Below are 22,116 nucleotides of genomic sequence, written 5' to 3'. Positions count from 1 at the left end.
GTGAAATAATTGAACCAACGAAGAACAACGGGTTTATTGAGAGTGTTTAGAAGACGGAAGCAATTGTTTTATGACTGTTGTTAATAAAAAGAGTAAAGGATTGATGAAATGCTCGAGAAATTTGGTTTTCGGACGTAACTGGCGGTGGCGTGTTGGCAGTGGATTTACGTATAAACACGTTTCCCGTTTTATCATCGGATTCGCAACGCCAACAGAAAACGTTTCAGCAAGCGATTATAAAAGTGGCTGCAATAGGATTGCGTAATTTTTCCTTTTTCGACCCGACTAATTACACCACGATTGCGCGAAAAATTTACACCCCGATCCCTTTTTACCAGGTAAAATCACAACACCATTGCCCACCAAATAATATGTGTATATACTATGTACAATAATTTATGTAATATATAAAATAATGTATACAATACATACTTTCTACATATAATTTTTAAATACATGCACTCAAACTTATTATCTATTAATTCGCAATTTTTCTTCCAAATCAATACAGGCTTACGAATGTCAATAAATTATCATCGTTGGTTTGGTTAAAAATTTTTTTTTTCTTCTAAATTACATGTATGCTAAATGTATATACTGACATGGTCAATAGTCGAAATTTTTTTCTATTAAAAATTGTTTTTTTTTTCTTAACTGATAGTCATTAGTCGATATCATTATTATAACTACCATTACCTCAATGAACTTTTCATTCCGATTTGAAAAAATGCATTTTGTTAATTAATAGTTTGAGTGCATGTATATACAAATAATAGAAAATATGTATTGTATACATGATTTAATATTGTACATAAATTAATATTATACATGGTATATACCAACACATAATTTGGTGCACAATTGTGTTGTAATTTTATCAGGTAAAAAGGGATCGGGGCGAAATCGTGTTGCAAATTTTTTGCGCAATCGTGGTGTAATTAGTCGGGTCGAAAAAGGAAAAATTGCGTAATCGTGTTGCACCGATAAAAGTAAAGTCGATCGTAAATGATATCCTGGCAAACGAATCGTTAACATGTAATGAGAGAGGTTTGTGGTGCTCAACCGCCGATACTGAGAAGAAGGTTAGAGTCGGTTGAACGCGCACGAGAGTATAACATTATTTTCTTTTCGGGAAAAAAGACTACGAAACATTTTGATAGCGGCGCGGCTGAAAACCCCCGGAGAAACCGTCGAGATGACAAGCGGCCGACGGTACAGTTATGCGCGTTGACGTGTGCGACTGTGTTCCGCGTTGACGGCACGCGTCCGTTGATTGCTTTCGACCGTTTTGCAGCGGTTCGTCGGACGGGACGCAAAGGACGCGCGTACACAACAGGGCGGGGAGATGGTGAGGATGTGGACGAAATAGCTCAATCATTCCGGAGGGTAAATACGGTACGGTGAGCGGCGGTCTTGAGAGGTCGGAGGACGGGGGCGAGTGGTGTCCGGCACGAAAGAACGAGGAAAGAAGTCATAATTAAAACCCACTGGGATCGCGCGCGGGGCCACTCTATTAGTTTTTCGGACCTGTGCCAGAACCTTTTCATTTAATCCGACTGGACATCATTTAAGCGAAAACTTTTCCATCCGCTTTAAGGCGTCCCCACCGCGCCCGTCTCGGCCACCGGCAGTCCGCGTTGATTGCTCGGACTTTTACCGAAAACCCTGTTTCGATCTTCACACTCACGCGCCCGTTTCACCCCATTCGTCTGACGCACCTTGCCACCACGGTCCCCGGTACGTATTATATAATTATCCACGTACGAATCTCTACAAATTATGCCCGGGCATAAGGGGTGGTTTCGTCGAAAGAACGCAGCGAGAGAGAGTGAGAGAAACTTTCTCTTGCAGTAAAATCGGTCCGAAAACACGTGATCACCATCGCAGCCGATATCCGAAAAAGTCGTCCGTCAGTCATGGCATTGCTGAATACTCATCGCCAATTTTTCGTGTCAATGGCACGCATTACCAAATTGTTTTTGAAGACATCGAAATCGGCATAAAAAACGTTTACAGGCTAAGTGTTTAACAATTTTCATTTATTTTTGTATGCCGATACTTACCGTACAAGTATGTGCATATAATATTACGCATAATAGCCATGAAAATTTGTAAAAATTATAATTTTATTTATGAAGTATAGGTCCGTGACGAAAATGAATGAAAACATCAATATCGTTGTATAGAGTATTGTGATAGATCGACGTCAACGATACAAATATGTTGAGACAACATTATTTTATCACTTTATCGATCGATCTGTTGGCCACCCTTGATATATAAAAAGGCTTATGAAATTAAATAATTATTTTACAAATCACAATGTTTATTAAATTATATTATGTAATAAGATAAATTTATAATTTCCTTTCTTAAAAATGCATTGTTATATAGCTAAAATTTGTTTGAGATTATTTATTTTATGATACAGCTTGTTCAATCTGTTATATGATATATTATGTTGATGTTTATTTTTAAATCACAACCGACCTAACATGCTGAGACAAAGGGTGGTAGTGATATTTCCTCTTTTCTAGGATATCATCGTAGGCCGGAGGTTCGAACCTTTGACGTTGCATTTTTTGAACAAGATCGCTGTATCCCGCTCGACCTCGACACCCCAAGCGATTTCCTCTTAATTCCTATAAATCGTGTTTACTTGTTATTGCAACTTTCCTCAGCCTTTTCTGCCATTATAACAGCCCTTGTTTATAGAAAAAGTATATAAAATTAATTTTAACTAGTTAAAAATAGGTTTTCAACATTAATGTTCTCGACAAAATCATTATACTCATATACTGTACTATACACCCAAAATTTTCCTCTCTTCATCCTCTTTATTTCTCTCTTTTATTCTATCTATTTATCCGCATCCTATTCCCTCTTCTCTGTTCCAAGACAACGGTGGCTGAACTCTTTCGGATCGATTGAAATATATATCGTTTCCGTGATTTATGTAGCATCGCGTTACCTATACAACTTACGTTATGTACGTCGCGCAACAACCGGGTTTCCGTCTCGGACTATTGCTACCGCTTTCGCGTTCGTGCGCTCGTGTTGCAAATTTACATTGTAATAAAAGGACACACAACATTGTTGAATCTAGATTATTTTAATAGTCAATATAATAAAACCACGAGCTCGTTTATCCGATAATAATAAAATACCTCGTGATCCACTCACGTTCGTAAACTCCCCCATTCCTTCGTACCGTAAGTCATATACAAACGTTGTGTACACGGCGACGTTTGAAAACTGCAAACGACAATATTGTTCTTTCCAAGCTACACACTCACACACACATATCATATATAAATATACGTATGATAATTACGCTTGTAAGACCCCAGATAATATTTATCCGCTTAATAATATGCTAATTTCCTTTGTTTATTCATTTATTTATTTCATATCCTTTTACCCTTCACTGCCGCAACCGTCGTCGGTTGTTCCGCTGCTGCAGTATGTTATCCTATTATGTATGTTATGTATATGTATACGCTCAGATATCGTATATGTATGTACAATATTATGTTCACACACACGCGCGCGCGTGCGTACAAACACACACATACTGCGCGAACACGACAATTATTTGTCGAGTCGTGTCATGTATAGCTTCCAATGACACATGTGGCATTTTATTTTATTTATTTACTGGGTTTGTTTTTCTCCCCTTGTCTTAACTATTTTTCAAATATTTCAGTCTTGATAGTCCGTCTTGAAAGAATTTGCGATTCCCATCCGTTCGGCGACACCACTACCCATGATATCACATATATACGCGCACATACGCGGACACACATGCGTGCGCATACACTTATAGGCGTACAAATAAAAACGAAATTATTCAAACGTCATTGTCAATCGACAATCGAACGTATTTTCGTCCGTTCAAGAGTCGTTACCACGCAATAGGTTTTTACCAGGATTCAACTGGAGGTCGTCCAACTGAATAGGATTTGCCAGTGACCGAATCTTTACGTGCGACACCGAAATTTTCTTCCGAAATCCCGAAAATACACTAGATATCTGATGGCTGACATTCATACGCGTGTAAACAACTTTTGCGTTCTGAATATTAAACTTGTTCTATACATATGGGATAAATAATTATGTAAATACACGCGTGTGTAGGTATATAACATTACTTGTGTGGCTTGAGCGTTGTTATCCGAGAAGAAAGAATTTAATCATTTTCCATCACTTGATGATATTGATCCTGTTCGTATAAAATGCACATAGATTACTGCCAAGTGGATCTTCAATTTTCGATTCAAACGATGATAAGAATCACGACCGTGATAAATCTATACCGGATGGGCCACCGAAAAAACGTTACAATACATGTTTATTCTTCACTCGATTAATATTAATTCAGTTGACGGATAATATTGTAGATAATGAAATCGGTCGGATAGAATTGTGTAAAAATTATCCTTCAATGTTATCTGCATGCTCGCGCTTCGCCAACATCGTGCCAAATGGGAAATTGATGGGCACACAACGTTAAATAAATATATATGAGTTGGATGGATACTGTTCAAGTGAAGAATCCAGACTTGACTGGAGTGATAGCTAGTTCGGCGATGCGTATGACGATCGTTTTGTGTGTTTTAGTCGATTCGAAAGAGACGTTCGAGAAATGACGGAGCGTATTAGCATATTATTATCGAACGTTTTTACCTCTTTGGTAACAATCAAGTCTACACGCAATCGAATCAAAAAGTGCACAAACGTGTGGTCGAATTGAAAAAAAACATACTCGCGTAATACACGTCGTTGTAAATTAAACCAGCGTTCGATCCGGGTAGAGCTATGAAAAACACATTTTATCAACATTTACGAACAGACGGATAATTGTATAAATGTTTCGTTAAGGGTATTAAACGTATTTAGTCTACACAACGAAACGAGTGAAATAATTTAAGAGAAAAATAATATTTTAATATTACCAGCACGAACCTTGGTGAAACATTTTAATTTTTTTTTCTTTCCAAATAATAAAATAAATAACTACTTAATTTCTGTTCATAAATAAGTTTTTAATAACCCTGAACAGTAAACGTACACCCGTACACGCATATTTTATTATCACATAACTCAGAAAAAAAAAGTATTACAGGAGATAAACAACACGTTTTTTTTTTGTTTAAATATATATTTTTTTCCCCGGATAATATACATAGGCAGTGCACCTTGTAATAACTATATTACCGTATACATAAATACATATTTATATATTCCGTCACATAATTTTACTACACTTCTTATGGACTGATAATTTATTTGTCGTCCATGCGATTATATAAAAATATATTATATAGGCTAATATATGATAATAATTACTCCATTATACACTATCGATTTGGATTAAAATGTTCGGTATTCTTCGAATGTAAATACAGCGTAATAGATAATATTACATTAGACGCATATCTTATTTTCTTTTTTTTATCGCAGACACGCACGATCTCCATTATAATGAGCCACGTACATTCGCATTTTCAAAAGAGTTGATTTCAAATACGTTTTCTCTGACGTCATTTACATACGTGAAGTAAAAAAATAGATATATTATTACAAAACCGACAAATCCGAAAACTTAAGATCTACGTGATTAAATTTGACGCAAAAAAAAAATTAGCAGATAAACGAAGATGGCAAGTTCATGATTTTTCATAACTTGGTCAGCTAATTTTTCTCTTCTTAATTTCAGTTCACACTCATGGAAATTAATAAATATTTTGAACAAGTTTTTAAGTCCAATCCTACAAACAAATATTGATTTGACTTTAAATTAATTTTATTTTCTTGTAATATAATATATAATATAAATTATATTCCGATGAACTTTATCTATCATAAACCAATTTGAATTTTTTTTTCGTTTAAAATAACCGAGTTAACTTTTAAATTTACCTTAAAATCTCTTTTAAGAATGAAAAAAAAACTAATTGTTTATATTGTATATATGTGGAAATTAAAAATGTATCCAATTGGTTGAAAAAAAAAATCACAATGACAAATGGGCAAATTTAATAAGAACATCGAGTAAACGCGGTTGAATTGTAAATGTGTAAGTTAAATTAACTTAAAGTAACTCGTTAGTATCCAGGCTTTTGGTAAACAAAAAAAAATCGCGTCGCCAAGGCTTTGAGGGTCCTGTACTCCAGACCTATGGCAAGGGGGAAGAAACGAGAAGAGATGAAACTACGGTGGATGTGATAGAAATGGAAGCACGGTGAGTGGGATGGATGAAGGGAGGGAGGGATGTCGTTTTGGGTTTTCGACGTGAAAACGCGTTTGGAGATCCGGTAAAATTACTTCCGGTATACCGAGTGTTATCTACCCGCAGCTGTTATTCAACGGCGCGTTAAGAGTCGCTACGGCCATTCGAGAACGTGTACCACTGCAGTAGGAGACATTTCGGATCTTGGCATGTAGTGTTGTTTAATCACATTTCTCAAAATACGAACCAATTATACAGCAAAGTATACAGCGTGTGTGTGTGATCCAGAGATTTCCATAATACTGCTGCGCACAAACCAGACACACACACACACACACACACATACATACACGCAGCACATATTCATGTTTATACACGTACATATTCCCAACCGTTAAATCAAACGGACATGTTTTGTCGCATAATGTGAAAACCGCAATGTGCACAAGCAATAGTTCGCGCACACACGCACATATTTGAACACACTGTGTACAGTGAAACCGCGCGCACACGCGTAAACGAACTGATTTTAGCGGACAAAATCGTTATGGGCGCGCCGGACATTTGACTAAACGGCCACGTTGTACGCACGCAGTTCTTACGGCCAAAAATCTCATCAACATAAACAATAATAAAAACTGACAATTTAACTTTAACACGAATTTGAATGTCTGCCAACAGTGGCGAATCCACGCGAATTTCATCAAAAAACAAAAAATAAATAAATAAATAAACGAAATATAAAAAAAATAAAGAAAGAAATCGGAATGTATTATTTTCGAGCGAAAGGCAGAAAAAGGGCCGTTGGCAGCTTTTTGCGTATCGAATTGTTACGAGAACCGGAACAAAAAAAAATATGTATATAAATAAATAAATAAAATGAAATAAAATAACCGCCTGGCTCCTTTTTACGATTATTGTAATGTATAACTTAGAAATTTGGCGTCCCTGTAGTGTTAGATTTATACACGCATAAGTCTGGGGAAAAACGAGCTCCAATTTCCTACGTTTTTTTTTTTTTTATGGTCAACGGTGATTGGCCGCGCTTTGGGGTTATCCGTGCCAACAACTAAGGATGAAACAAAAAAAAAAAAAAATGAAATAAAATAAAATAAAATAAAAATAAAAACGGAAAAATAAAATAAAATAAAATAAATGTAACGTACACGTTTTCGGCGGGTGGATACAAACGAGTGTCCCTAATAAATTTCAATTAACGTCTCCGGGTTCGGTCGATGTTTTTTTATTTTAATTTTTTTAAAACGAATAATACATTGCCGCGACGTCGCGCGCAGTCGAAAAGACGCCAACAACGCGAACGGGGAGGTGAAAAAAAAAAAATCACGTAGAAAATGTTTCGACGACACACAAGTTTTTGCAAGCCGTCGTCGAATGGAAATATCGACAAACATCGTTTTGGCTTGGCCATGTACGATACCCTCACACACACACACACACACATACACACTTATTATAATGTACGTATTGTATTTATATTACGATTTACAGTCGTGTGTGTGAACAGATATTTTTTGTTGTTGTATTGTTGTTGTTGTTGCTGTTCAAAGCTCCCCTCGGGGTTTGGCAAGAAAATTGATTAAATAAATCAATTTGAAATACTACTACAACCGTATCGTTCGCGCCCTCATATACACGTATACTTATACTCGCGTATGCTAATCGGTGCCGAGATTGTTTTAACGCTGTTAATATTTCATTAAAACTTACAGTACGCTTTCGCCAAAAACCTACCCCTAAGCGACCACGCGTGAGTCTGCAAGTTGGGGTGCGGACAGGGCGGAATCGGTTTGCCGGTGACGGCAGCGGCAGCTGAAGACGACCGCGTGATTTGACGATTGAAAACGTATGCGAACGCGATCGGCGAACTGCAGTATAACCTCAGACCTATCCCGTCGTGTGCAATGGAGTCGTGATCGGTTCGCAAACACCGGACATCCGGTAGCGGTCGATACGGAATCGATCCACCGCCGGAGGTGCAACGACAACGGACGGCGTGTCTTTCACGCGCACCCCAAAGGTACTGTTCCGCGATGCACCTCTGTCGTATTGAAATAAGTGTTCGTTGAAAACGATTCCCGTTCACAATAATCGGTAACGTCATTCGGCACCTATTCAGCACGGCCATCAGTAACTGCTCTCGAATATACGGCGAAATGGTCGGAACGCATTCGACTCATGCGCTCCCGCATGGAGGTGGCCAAAAGGACCACTGTCCCCAATGGGAATATTTGTTTCAAAACTATTTTTAATTTAATACCGTTCATATTAATCATAACATAATTTTATTGAGATTCGTTTATGAAGTTCAGTAAAATTTATTATATTTTTAGATTATCTGAAATATATAATCTTGAACGTATTTATTGGTTTACAATGTTTACACGTGATGCATATCGCTTAAAACTAGCAATTCTCCCGAATACCGACTTCTATGGTATTTGATTTTGTTCCCATATATTTATAGATACACACCTTGTTTCGGCCCTTAGGATTTTAATTTTGCCCCGGGTGGGATTTTATCGTGCGAGCGTGCTTGATTCAATCTTCGGCTCGTTGACGCGAAATAGACTTGCAAGCGTGACTACGAATGAAATCGGTCACCGAGGTGATTCGGCACGGATCCTCTTGTACGGATGCCGGTTCCTTTCAACGTACCCCAGTCGTACGCACAGTCGTCTCTTACAACCCCCTCCCCTCTTCACTTCGGACGTTATTTATTAAACTTTTCATTATGTGCGTGCCCGGATCACTAACTACGTAACGCGTCACGATGATAAAATGTAATACGCGTGTGTTACGCGCCCGTGCGAATAAATCAACGGGAATGATGATAACGAGGTAAGAACGAGACTCGTGAACAAGACCGGGAAAGTTTCGTAACGATAAATCGCGGCACGATCGTGACGTAATTGCGGGAGAGCGGGTAGGCGCGTGGTGCGCGTACGGCCAGGATGATACCCGGCCGGACGTGGAACACTACGTGGTTGTCATGTATTTTATCCTCGAAACTCGATCGGCGATCATGCCGGTCGATAGGAGCGCGATGCGATCGAGACCGGGGTCAAGTTGACCGACACGCCAGCGGGGTACTTAGGAATTGTCACAGAAAGGGGATGGGCAATGAAATGACACACATAAAAGTGAGGGCTTACGACCCGTATCGTCGTGCACGTTTTCCACGTGTGATTTTCGCCCAATGACGCACTCCCCTCGTCGCGCGGAATCTTGTCCATGCCAAATCGCGTTTCCGAGATCAAATTTGGTTTCGCCTCGATCGGACCGATCGGAAACGAATTTTTCCCGCGGGGCAATTGGCAAATACGCGAACGGTACCTGGCGTGATCGTAACAGAAAAGCAAATTGAACGTATGGGTGAGCACGCGTTTTTTCGCATACGCGAACGACGCGCGTGCGAATTGTCTCACCTACGTGCATGCTCTCGTCGTGATATTAATATAAGCACTCCGGTCCTAGGAAAAACCACTCCACGACAAAGACGGCTATTGGCAGAGCACCGGGTGTGTACACACATACGTGCAACGACGGTCGTGTATTTTGCGTGTGCCTACGCGTGTGTGCGCGCACGTGTGAAGGTATTGAGAAAATCCGTTGTGGAGGAAAATTAAAGTCCTCGCCGCCCCGTAGCGTTTTAACATCTGACCGCTGACGGTGACATGTACTCGACGGACAAAAAAAAAAACAAAAATAAAAAACACCAGAGTTAAAAAAAAAAAAAAAAAAAAAAAAAAAAGAAAGGAAACAAAGGACACGTCCGGTAAAGAGCAAACGATCGACGACGAGTATATACTACGCGTATATATATCTATACGTGGTGCCCTTCAACGCTTGTATTGGATTTTCGTCCGCGTTCGAGAGTCGTCCGTTCTACTTTATTTATATGCGTGTGCGCGTGTGTGTGGGTATTTTCTTCTCGGATTTTCCCCCCTCCTTTTCCTTACCGTTTCCTATTTTTCGTCCGTTTATTGTTATTCTAAACGCGGTGTTTGGCGCGCGTCACCCGTTCGCGTGCGCGCGAAATTCCATTTCCGATCTGCCCGTTCGGTGCCTGTGCAAGGGTGGAACAGGAGCGGCCGGTGGGAGGGAGCCGAGTAAGAGGATTCGAGAGCAGAGAGATTATTCACTGTGAAATATACGTACACATCGGATGACGCGGTACACACGTACCGTACAGTATTTGTTGTGGTTTTTTCGTACGGCTTTCTCGCCGCAATATCATCATCCGTTCGTCGACCATCCGTAGTATAATGACGCGGAAAAATCGACTGTGTCATCGCACTGCGGATATCGGATACACGCGTTGCGTTTCCATCGCGAATCCGCATATTGGAATGTGCGCTGGCGCGATATTTCATTTCGTCCGCAGTGAACGTATTCGTAATACGTAAAAATGTAATCGACGTGCGGCTCGCGGTACAAATGAAACGCCAACACGCGCGTAGCGTTGCAGGTTCCTATACCGTTGTATATTACATAGGCGATAACAGGCATAGGTTAACCGTATATTCAGAAAATGAAAAATCTAACCGTGTTTGTTACCCCTTCTTCCCTTTCCGCGTACTTTTTATCTTAACTACTATTATCTATGCACATTAAACCGTTTGTATTAAGAATAAAATTTTTTTTTTTTTTGGAAAATGTCATATTTATTGTGTATATGCAACAATAGTGTAACCCAGTGGTTTTCAACCTTTTTCGGATCGCGACCCTCCATTTTTTATTTTTGTGTAATGCGACCCCTTCAAAAAAAAATTTTGTTTTATTCGTCAAAATTTGATTTAATTACCGATAAAATATTTACACGATAAACAATTTTGATTAATTAACACTTAGAAATTTCACAAAACAAATAATTTACTTTGTTTTTTTTTAAATAATATGGAAAGACCATTTCATACATTATTTTTGGCGACCCCCAGGTTGAAAACCACTGATGTAACTCGTGTGATCGTTTGCTCGACTTTTCTTTCGATTCCTTTAGGATTTTTAACTCCTACGTTAATTTGTTCTCTGCACACCAGTTTTGATGGTTATCCTACGCGGTTATCTTTCCTTCAACCGTACCAATTATATTTAGCAACTCTTCTGGATAACTATATAACCTCTTCGTTTGTTTTTTTTATTTATTTAATCTTTTATAAAAAAATACTTATAATTTCCATACGCGTTTTAAACATCACGTCTCAAAGGCTTCCAGTATATATATATATATATATATATATTTATTTTTTTTTTAAATATCATTAATGGTTCTCGTTTCACGTGCACACGTTACGTTTCGACGAGTCTTTCCGTGACATTGAGATGTATCTTTTTCGAGGTGAAATTCGTTTTCGCCGTTATCGCTGCCCGTTTGTTGCTTATTATTTCCCGGACAGCTCCCGTCGTCCGACGCGTTAGGTTAGGTTAGTTTATAACGGTTAATTTATACGCGTTCCGTGATTAAGTGCGTCGTTTTACGGTTATGTGTAACGTGCGTATGCGCTTACGATGGGACAGGATTCCACGGCGGAAGTTCGGGCGCGAGCGCGTCGCGCACTCCTTTAACGGTATAATGACGCGCGTTGTATCGGTAACACGTGGTCCTAATTGGACGCGTAATACGCCCGACCGTGACGAATCGCCAGTAAACGATTTAGCAATATATTCACGCATACGTTTCGGTTACAACGACGATCTCGCGAAGTTTCGCTCCACGACTCTGCGTTCCGGACAATATTTCATCGCTGTTATTACGATTACTATTATTATTATTATTATTATTATTATTATAAGTTGCACTGTAGACGAGACACGACCGCGCGCCGTTAAAGATAATAAAACGGCGACCGAGTGCGATAAATCGTCGTCGAGTTATATGTTTTCTGAACGTTCACGTGTGCACGTGAAAAACGCCTGGCGTTATGTCCCTACGACAGCCGTCGGCATTTCGTACGTCATCTTTCCCCTCCAACGGCTGTCTACAGCTCCCTTCGAACGATAATGTTCGATATCAACGCGTAAAAATATTGAATTCGTTTTGCATGCTTTTCAAACATCGAGTTCTCGTACGTTAAACCCTAAACATCTTTTCACACAAACCCATCCTTCCCGACTCGCCTACATGCGACGTCTTCCGCATAGACCGTCTCCGTTTTCCGAAACAATACCGTATATCCTATACCATATTGTACCATTTTTAGAATCGTCATACGAATCACTATAACTTATCGTTTGAAGTTTTAATAATTACATATTTTTCTCTACGAAACACCGCGCTGATAGCAGTGATCTCTACTACGCATGTGTATATCTATAGTTCAATATGTTAACTGTTTACGATCCTAAGGATGCTTAGTTACAAAGTACCCAATATATTCCAGTATATTCTATGTGATTATACATATTAATATGCGTAGATATCTGTTATCTGCGAATGTACATAAGCAGTGGCGCCGGCTTGTATTTTATTTGGTAGGGCAAAGTATAAAAACGTGTTAATACCACCACCCAAAAAGTTAGAGCAAAATTATGACAGGTTACATGATTGAATGATTATATTGTAAATTTAATCGTCATATAGTTGCTTGCTTCGCTCGCAATTGATTCATTCCAATTACATCTATTAGGTAGGTACTATTCAGCAGTGGCGTATCCAGAGGGGATTAAGGGGTTATAACCGACAGCCCGCACTATTAAGTCTATTTTAGAAATCGAATGTATTTATTATTAAATGTGCCGCTTAAAACAGCACATAATAATAATAATATAAATTATGATCGAGTAAAATGCCTCATATTTTATCATAAATCAATAGTCATACAGACTGAAAATGATAATAATAAATTAGGTATTAATTAACCTATTTACCTTACTTATTGCTTACCTACTTCGTAGTGGTTTTAGAAAAAACACTTAATATCAATTTGAAGAGTATATAAATATAGGCTTAATTATTTAAATTTTAAATACGTTATTAAAATTAAAGAAATGTAAAACAAAAAACAGTTTATATCATTTTTTAAACAACTGTAATTTAAAAAAAAAGATGTTTCAAAAATGTTTCACCTGGCTATTGGTAATTTAAGTAACTATCTTAAAATGTTCAAAAGATGTATTTGCATGCTCTATAATCACTTTTGAACACTGAGAACCGAGATGTGTTTAGCTTCATCATGTATGCAAAATATATGTATTTCGTCAAATATCAATGTACGTCTTTGTACTTGATATGGAATACAGACATGCATTGATAGTCGAATTGCTCTATTGCATCATAGTATCCTACCATCTACAGATCGACTGTTGTCAGTTTGTACAGTCCGAAAATTTACTAACTAGAGTGCAAATTTATCCACCCAACCCACCCCACACCCACCCAAACACTAGACTGACCCATCACCATAGTTAAATGAAGGGGTGAACTGCCCCATAAAAGTACGTTTTGTACATAAGTATCATACAAGTCACTTGTAAACGTTATTTTCTCAGTTCGAATATTCAAAATAACATGGGAAAGACAATGTGCTCTAGACACATAATGTGTAATATAAAATACGAAAAATTATTGTAATGAATAACACGTAAATGTTTTAACGATTATTTTAAACTTAAATGTCGCATTTATATTCATACATTTATTTATACAAATATACTATACGCATATGCGTACATGAATAAATGCATATTATACATACATACATTTATGAATACATTATATATTACGAAAAATAATCATAAAATCTATATCACATCTTTGAAACGTCTTAGTATTTGTCTAAAATCAAATCGAATAAAGTTCAAGATGCGTATTTAATTTTTTTTTCTATATTGTTTTTGCTAATTTGCTTGTTGTACAAGAATGTATATATTGTAAATGTAATTTTACTTAAATATTTTTTGTTCATTTACAGTGGAAATGTTTCAACGATTGCAGTATTAAACCAATAACACGGTATGAATTTTATATACGCACATCATACGTGCATAGGTACCTGTTTAACTAAAATAAATAACACTTATAGAATTTATTCATATAATACATCGAGACGAATTGAACGTTCTAAAGACAGGCCCGGTTAAATTAATTTTTAACGATTTTATGGTAAAAAAAAGCATACCTTGTCGAATCACTTAAGTAATTATTATTAACGCGTATGACAAATTTAATTGTTTATTAATTGGTAAATTTTTGTTTCCTGTTTTTATAATTAGTCACATAACGAGGGTGAAATCCTCTCTTATATAAGGGTAGCTACGGTTTTCGGAGAGTAATTCATCTTTTTGGTCTCTCGGAGCGCACAATTTCGTTGAAAATAAATTCTTAATAATATGTCAATCTTTGTTAGATTTTAGGAAATTATTTTAATTAAAAACAAAACCTTTATTCTAATTTTGCTTTTTTTTCTGTTTCGCGATTGAAAAAAAAAATCACAGAAAAAACAGTGACGTTCATGTTTACCCCTATAACAACTCACCCTGCGTAATGTACTTGAATCAGTGATTATACGAGCTTCAAGATGAAAAATCGTTTGGACGGCTAACTATACCTAATGAATTTCCTAATGCGTCCGAAACTCGTTTCAGAGGTAATCGCACAACAAATCTACCGCACCGATTGCGGGTGACAGATTGCTCAAAATGATCTCTTCGGCTACACTATTACCGGTGTCTACATATGCTCAGCTGTGACATCGATGCGACAGCAGACATCACTGAGTTTCCAGTGGAGAATTCAAAATCAAGTTACATCAGTTTCTTTCACGTCAGACAAGACACTCGAAAATGTTTGTCTCGTTTTGAATGTCAAAACGTATTTCACATGCAGGAAACGTGCATGAAAATCGATATTAAACGTTAAAAGACCAGTTCGATTCAAATTTCACGTGCAGAAAATGAATACAAATTAATATTTTTTTACTTGGGTCTGATTACAATCGAACATAGGAATCATAATAACCGTTTTCCGAAATATCAGACGACAAAAATAAAGCGTTTCGGTCTTAGCTGTTGTTTGCAGTTTCACTAACACATACTTTTCAAAAACCGTAAACTATATATATGCGCTCGTATTTACCAGCGATGATGTATTTCATACAGCTTCAACTTAAGTGCAGTTTAAGAGTATTTTCACCACTACGATATGTCACATGTGTCGGTTTCGAGCGAAACAAAAAGGAATACGATAGCACAACCACTAGTGTCCGCTCAAAGCCAAAATAACCAACAGCTTTTGTGCCGTAAGTGTGTTCTACTGCAAAAAATCGGACCGATAGCAATCGCGAATCTAGAGACGTGTTTAACACCATTAAACCAGTGGCGTATTTAGGAATTTCAGGGTAAGGGCAACACATATTTTGCCTCCCCCCCAGTCAAAAAAAAAATTTGTTACTAATTAATATTATTTATTAAAACCTCTATTAACTGCTAGATATACAATATAAATACAAAATTTAAATCTTTTTCTTCTTTGATTCAGAACTAGCAAAATCATTAATTATTTTTTCAAAATCTAATAAAGTGGTTATTTCAGCTTCAATTGTTAATACCGCTAAAACCAAGCACCGGTCTTGTGCCATTGTAGAGCGAAAATATTTTTTATTCTTTTAAGTGTTGAAAAAGAACGTTCTGCATTAAAATTTGTAGATGGTGTATACAAAAAATACATAAAGCTACCCCAGTATAAAGATAAACACTATTCAAATTATGTTCTTTTATAAACTGTAACATCTGTATTGTTGTAAGCTTAACTTCAATATTTTTATATGGCCTTAAAATTGTACACACTCATTTAAAAAACACGTTGCTAAATCATTTGCGTAAGTTGTATAATTGTGTAAAGTACGAAATAAAAATTTCCGCCCCTCTAAATCTTTAAAAATATGCCGCTCTGGGCAACGGGACCCATGGCCCCTATCTAAATACGCCCCTGCATGAAACACTGACCATGGTTATAAATATTATTCGCTCATGCTATGAATTGGCACTTGAGCGATTTGGTAGGTATGAATGACAGGACTATATAGGATAAGGTATTTTAGTGACGTTGCTTCTGAGTAGCTGTATGTGAAGCTTCGATATAATTTTGAAATTAATTGGTTTCGCGCAGCGAATTATTTTTATTATACGCTTTTTCAGCCTCGTCGTGTTTTTGGATTTTTGTGGGTCTGTACCGTACCAACGGTAACGGTTATCACAATCGAATACCAGGCATTAACGGATTACAGTTTATTATAGCATTGAGATGCCATTATTTTTTTATCGCCGTTGGAGTACATAAAACGCATGGATGACATATTTATGTAATATAACTTTTCGGAATTCGTAAAATGGTAGCAAACGTACGCAGAAAGATTGTTTAGTGAAACTCCTATAACAGTGTTACACTACCTATATGCTAAGGTAGTCCATACATTTATATTGTGTTGGGTAGATGGCCCTTTATAACATAATAGGTACGCTTTAATATAACGCTAATAATCGTTTTACCATAAGAGATTTTATCGTATACTTTAAATTAATACAGCACAAATTGATTTTGGTTATTATACTTATATTTTAATAGCTTAGATGTTTATCTTGACAATAGCGACCCAACCGACAAAATATAGACATTTACTAAACTTTTTTTTTTTTTTTAATTCTTAAATGTTTTCATTTTAATTTATAAATACTTTGTATGTATTATGTTATACTTATTTGTGCCATATTAATAATTATTTACTGGAAAAAATAATTGTATATTTTATTAATTGTATTTAGTTTCATGTATTGATAATAATTAAATTGATTTTTTCATAATTAATTCATAAAATCGTGCATGCTTTTACGCGTTATAATATAAATTACTTTCAAAGTTGGTACTTCATTTGGTCTTTGAAATTTTAATTTTATTATAGCTGACTTCTTTTAGTATATGGAACAGTACTTCAAATCTTAGACACATCTTTTAAACATTTTTTTTTTTTTTAATCAAAAAATAAAATAATTTCAAAATATCAAATTTTATAACCTTTTTAAACTCGTTTTAAGATAGGGTGAATAAAAATGTAATGTGTTTTACCTCTATAATTACTTTATGCTAATGTAAAATAAACAAATCAAGCCCAATAATCGATTTTTAAAATGTATTTGTCATAAGAAACATTTTTAAGAAATGTGAAGAAAAAAATTAAATTTTCCTGGTATACAATGAATATATAATCAATTATACGTAACTTCAAATGCAAATAACATGGAATCACATTTTTTTTTTAAAAAAAACATTTTATTTTCTGAAACTATATACAAAGTAAGTATTTACAAATTAAAATAAAACAAATTAAGAATTAAAAAAAAAAACAATATGATAAATATTCGCATTTTGTATAAAACGTTCCAATGTGTGTCGTGAGATATTTCTCCGTTTGTCGTACAACATCCCACACAGCATTTGTCAATCATAAAAATTGTATTAATGTTTTACTTTGATTGGAATTAAAATTTTTAAAATTATAACTTTATCCAACGTTATAAAATTATTTAATTTAAGATTCCGAACGGATATATTTTTATGTTATAATTGAAATATTGAATAAAACTTAATTAATTTTAGATAAAAAATATTTAAATATTAATACAAATTTTAGATTGTATAATTCTTAATATTTAACATTTATTAATTTACAAAGATTAATTTTGAAAATCAAACATTAACTTTATATTTATACTAATTGTTTAATTTTAATTTTGTGTTCATTGAAAATTAAATATTTAATATTCAATTTAAATATAATATTAAATTATACATATCGTATGCGGCGTTTATATATATTCTATTAATAATAATAAGCTTATAAAAATAAATCTATATAATAGAATAATTAATAAATAACGTAAATAATGGATTTGTAATGTTTAAATTAAATTGGTCAAATAATTAGACTTTAATTCTTGTATAATATATGTATATATTATATTATTATATACTATACATTGCTAGGTTATTAAGAGGGGAAGCAAAGGGGATAAGGCTGCACTAGGTGGCAATTTTTTAATTTTTTGTAGGTAAAAACAAAAGGTTTGAAGTTTTCTAAAATTATTCAAAGAGTTGCATACTAAATAATATAATAATATATATTAAAATATAATAACGTCTACCCTCTTTACTTCAAAGTAAGTTTTCGCATTAGCAAGCTTATATTATTATTATATTGGAAATACCATGATATTATCATTATAAGGCCTTAAAAGCTTGGACCGACACATTTATATTTTCGTTCATATATATTAATTGTATAATGCTTAAAACAGACAGCAGTACACACTACACACACACAGATACATCGTAATCGCGCGTCTGTTTTATTCCCTGTATTAAAACCATGTTTAAAGATCAATCGTGAATATAATTGTACAATATTGTACTTGATACTTGAGCCGATTTTGCCAAAAATGGAACACGGCTAGACTTTCATTAAGTAGCTTTGTTACGTAAACGCTGGGCAAACGATCATTACACATAGCAAATCAACCGTTGAAATCCGTGTACGTATGATATTGAATTCGGATTAATATCCGATGTGATGCAAATATTTGTGTATAAACCATAGACGCGAATATGAGTTTCTGATAGACGTCGTTTAATAAAGACAATTATTATAATAATGATAATAATAATAATAATAATATAATTTAAACAGGTCAACCGGGAGACGTTTCCTGATCGAAATGTTTATACGAAAAAGAGTTCACCGCATAACAAAATGAAGTGCAAAATATGAGTTCAGTTTTGAAAAATTACTAATCGATAGAACATACTATACGAGTGGTCCTCAATTTAAAAATCAATAGATCATCTGACAAGCGTTTGGTTGAAAATTCGAATTTACGTCGAACATGATTTAAAATGTAAAAATGTTGCACATCAATGTTGCTTAGGCAGTAATTTTATTTTTACATTGGTTAAAATTTTAACTCGACCTTGGAACATAAGTTTACCATAGGATTAGGTAATATATCAACATAAACTATAATTCACTTAAAGGAATTATAATATACAATGGTAAAAGCGCAGAAGATTTTCGAACTAGTTTTCAATTGAAATATTTATATATAAATATATATATATATATATATTATAAATTATACTTTATTTTATTAGGTCACATCTCGGAAAGAATCAAAATGTGATTGTAAGTTCGACTGTGTATCCATTTTATTGTTACTATTATAAGTATTCCCCTCAGGGGGGTGTTAAGCAATTAACACTACGGATGTGGCGAACCCGGGGCCCCGAGCTGTGGACTGAACTTACTTTAGTTAGTTGGTTCATTCCACCCTTACTCTGACCTTAATTGGTTGGAGTAATCAGACCCTCCAAGAGGAGGTTGTCGTAAGGCCAATCACCTTACACGCAAAACAATATGATTACGAAACAACGATTAATATTGCCTCGGAACGTGGAGATTACGGATTTATGTATTGGAACTTGGAATGTGCGATCAATGTATAGGACGGGAACATTGACGACAGTCGTATCGTGTCTTGAGCGATACAGACTGGATATAACAGCAGTTCAAGAAATAAGGTGGGACGGATCTGGTAGTATAAAGTCACAAGGAAATACAATTTTATATAGCGGTGGAGAAAAACACTAAAGAGGAGTAGGCTTTATTATTAAGGACAAATTTTTGCCGAATGTTGTCAAGTTTGAACCAATAAGTGATAGAATCTGCTATATAGAATTTAAATGCAAATGGTTTAACATAGTAATTGTAAATTGTTATGCGCCAACAGAAGATAAAAGCGAAGAAGTAAAGAATGCTTTTTACGATGAGCTAGACAGAGTTTGTGATGGGCTATCTTCGGGGAAGCCAAAAATTATCATTGGTGACTTCAATGCGAAAGTCGGAAGAGAAAGGATATACAGACCAACTATTGGAATAAACAGTTTGCATAGTGAGTCCAATGAAAATGGAAACAAATTGATCTCATTTGCAGTAGCAAGAAACATGGTCATAAGCAGTACAATGTTTCCGCACAAGAACATCCATAAACAGACCTGGATATCACCCTGTGGAAGGATAAAAAACCAAATAGATCACATAGTTGTTGATAGGAGAATAAGATCAAGCGTTGAAGATATAAGAAATATGAAGGGTTGTAGTGCGATATCGGATCACTTCCTGGTAAAGGCAAGGTACAAACTAAAAATTTCAGTGAATTGGCAGAAGAAACAGAGCATCAAAAAAATTAATAGAGAGCTACTAAATGGAAACCAAGCAAAGGAATATCAGGGAAAATTGAACAAATACCTTTCAAGCGCTGAACATGAAGCAAATATAGAAGAATTATGGGGAAGAATAGAAAAAGCGGTTAAAAGAACCTCAGAAGAAGTTTTGGGTTACGAACCACAGAGAAGGAACAAGCACTGGTTCAATGAAATGTGTAGAAAGACCACGGAAGAAAGGGATAAAGCGAGATTAAAAGTGCTACAGGACCCAAAAGAAGAAAATAAAAGAGAATTAGCCATGAAACAGAGAGAGGTAAAGAAGACAATTAGGATGAACAAGAGAGCATGGGAAAAAGAAAGAGTACAACTTATAGAAAGTAGTAGAAAGAATAATGCTCGAGTCTTCTTTGGGAAAGCGAATGAAGTTAAACATGGGTTTAAACGTAAAACATCAATGGTTAGAGGAGAAAATGGAACGTTATTGACCGATAACGGAAAAATAGCAGATGAGTTCAAAAAAATGTTTAACACACTTTTTAACCAACCTAGTGAAAGGGCAATTATAGAAGAACGTGCAACAGTAGAACAAAACATAGAACCACCATCAAGAGCAGAGGTAGAAGCTGGTATTGAAATGCTCAAAAGCGGTAAGGCAGCGGGAGAAGATGAGATAATTTCTGAATGCCTTAAAAAGGGAAGACAACTACTAATAAACCAGCTACATAACTTAATTACTAAAGTTTGGGAACATGAAGAAATACCAAGACCGTGGCGTACATCTGTTTTATATCCTATTCTTAAAAAGGGAGACCCCATGAATTGCAAAAATTATAGGGGAATCTTCCTTTTGAACACATCATATAAGATGCTGTCTAATATTCTACTTACTAGAATCAAACCCTATTTACGAGAAATTATTGGAGATTACCAGGGAGGGTTTATGACAGGGAAGTCAACCCAAGATCAAATACATGTTATTAAGCAAATGATCAAAAAAAGCCATGAATTTGACAAAGATATACACCTCCTTTTTATTGATTTTAAGGCCGCATATGATATGGTGAATAGAGAGAAACTATGAAGCGCTATGTACCAATTGGGTATACCTGAAAAGTTTGTAAGACTAGTCCGTGCTTGTGTACAAGGATCAAAGTGTAAAGTGAAGTTCGGAGATGCCGTATCGGAGGATTTTGAGGTGGTGACAGGGCTTAGACAAGGTGACGCCTTGTCCCCAGCTCTTTTCAACTTAGCATTGGAATCAGTCGTAAGAGATACCCTTGTAACTGCAAGTGGAATTAAAATTGGAATTGACAAACAACTAATTCTAGCTGCCTATGCAGATGATTTAGTGATAATGGCAGAAAATGAAGAAAATCTAAAGGAGACAACACGAAATTTACTGGAAAACGGAAAGAAAATAGGATTAATTATAAATGAGGATAAGACAAAATATATGGTAGTAACTAGGAATAACCATAGAGGGGGACACCTGGATATTGGGGAATATAAGTTCGAAAAAAGTAGATGATTTTAAATACCTAGGAGTGGACATCAACAAGGATGCAAATAGCCACGAGGAAATAAAGATTAGATTAGCAGCGGCAAACAGATGTTATTTTGGATTGGTCCCTCTATTTAAATCAAAGATATTATC

The 22,116-nt window shown here is 35.6% G+C and overlaps 1 protein-coding gene across 1 annotated transcript in view; it reads left to right on the top strand.

The window, feature by feature from the left end:
• Positions 1-21,543, top strand: part of LOC112680412 — a 32,557-nt gene extending 11,014 nt beyond the window's left edge. The window contains exon 2 of the mRNA XM_025550497.1: positions 19,939-21,543. Coding sequence (XP_025406282.1) covers positions 19,939-21,543 — 1,605 coding nt within the window. The remainder of the gene's footprint in view (positions 1-19,938) is intronic.
• Positions 21,544-22,116: the final 573 nt, after the last annotated feature.

This window comes from Sipha flava, unplaced genomic scaffold (assembly GCF_003268045.1).
Source record: "Sipha flava isolate LNK unplaced genomic scaffold, YSA_version1 176_pilon_pilon, whole genome shotgun sequence".
In the NCBI taxonomy this organism is placed as follows: domain Eukaryota; kingdom Metazoa; phylum Arthropoda; class Insecta; order Hemiptera; family Aphididae; genus Sipha; species Sipha flava.
Note: the sequence above shows the minus strand (reverse complement) of the source record. Positions and strands in the feature narration are given on the sequence as shown.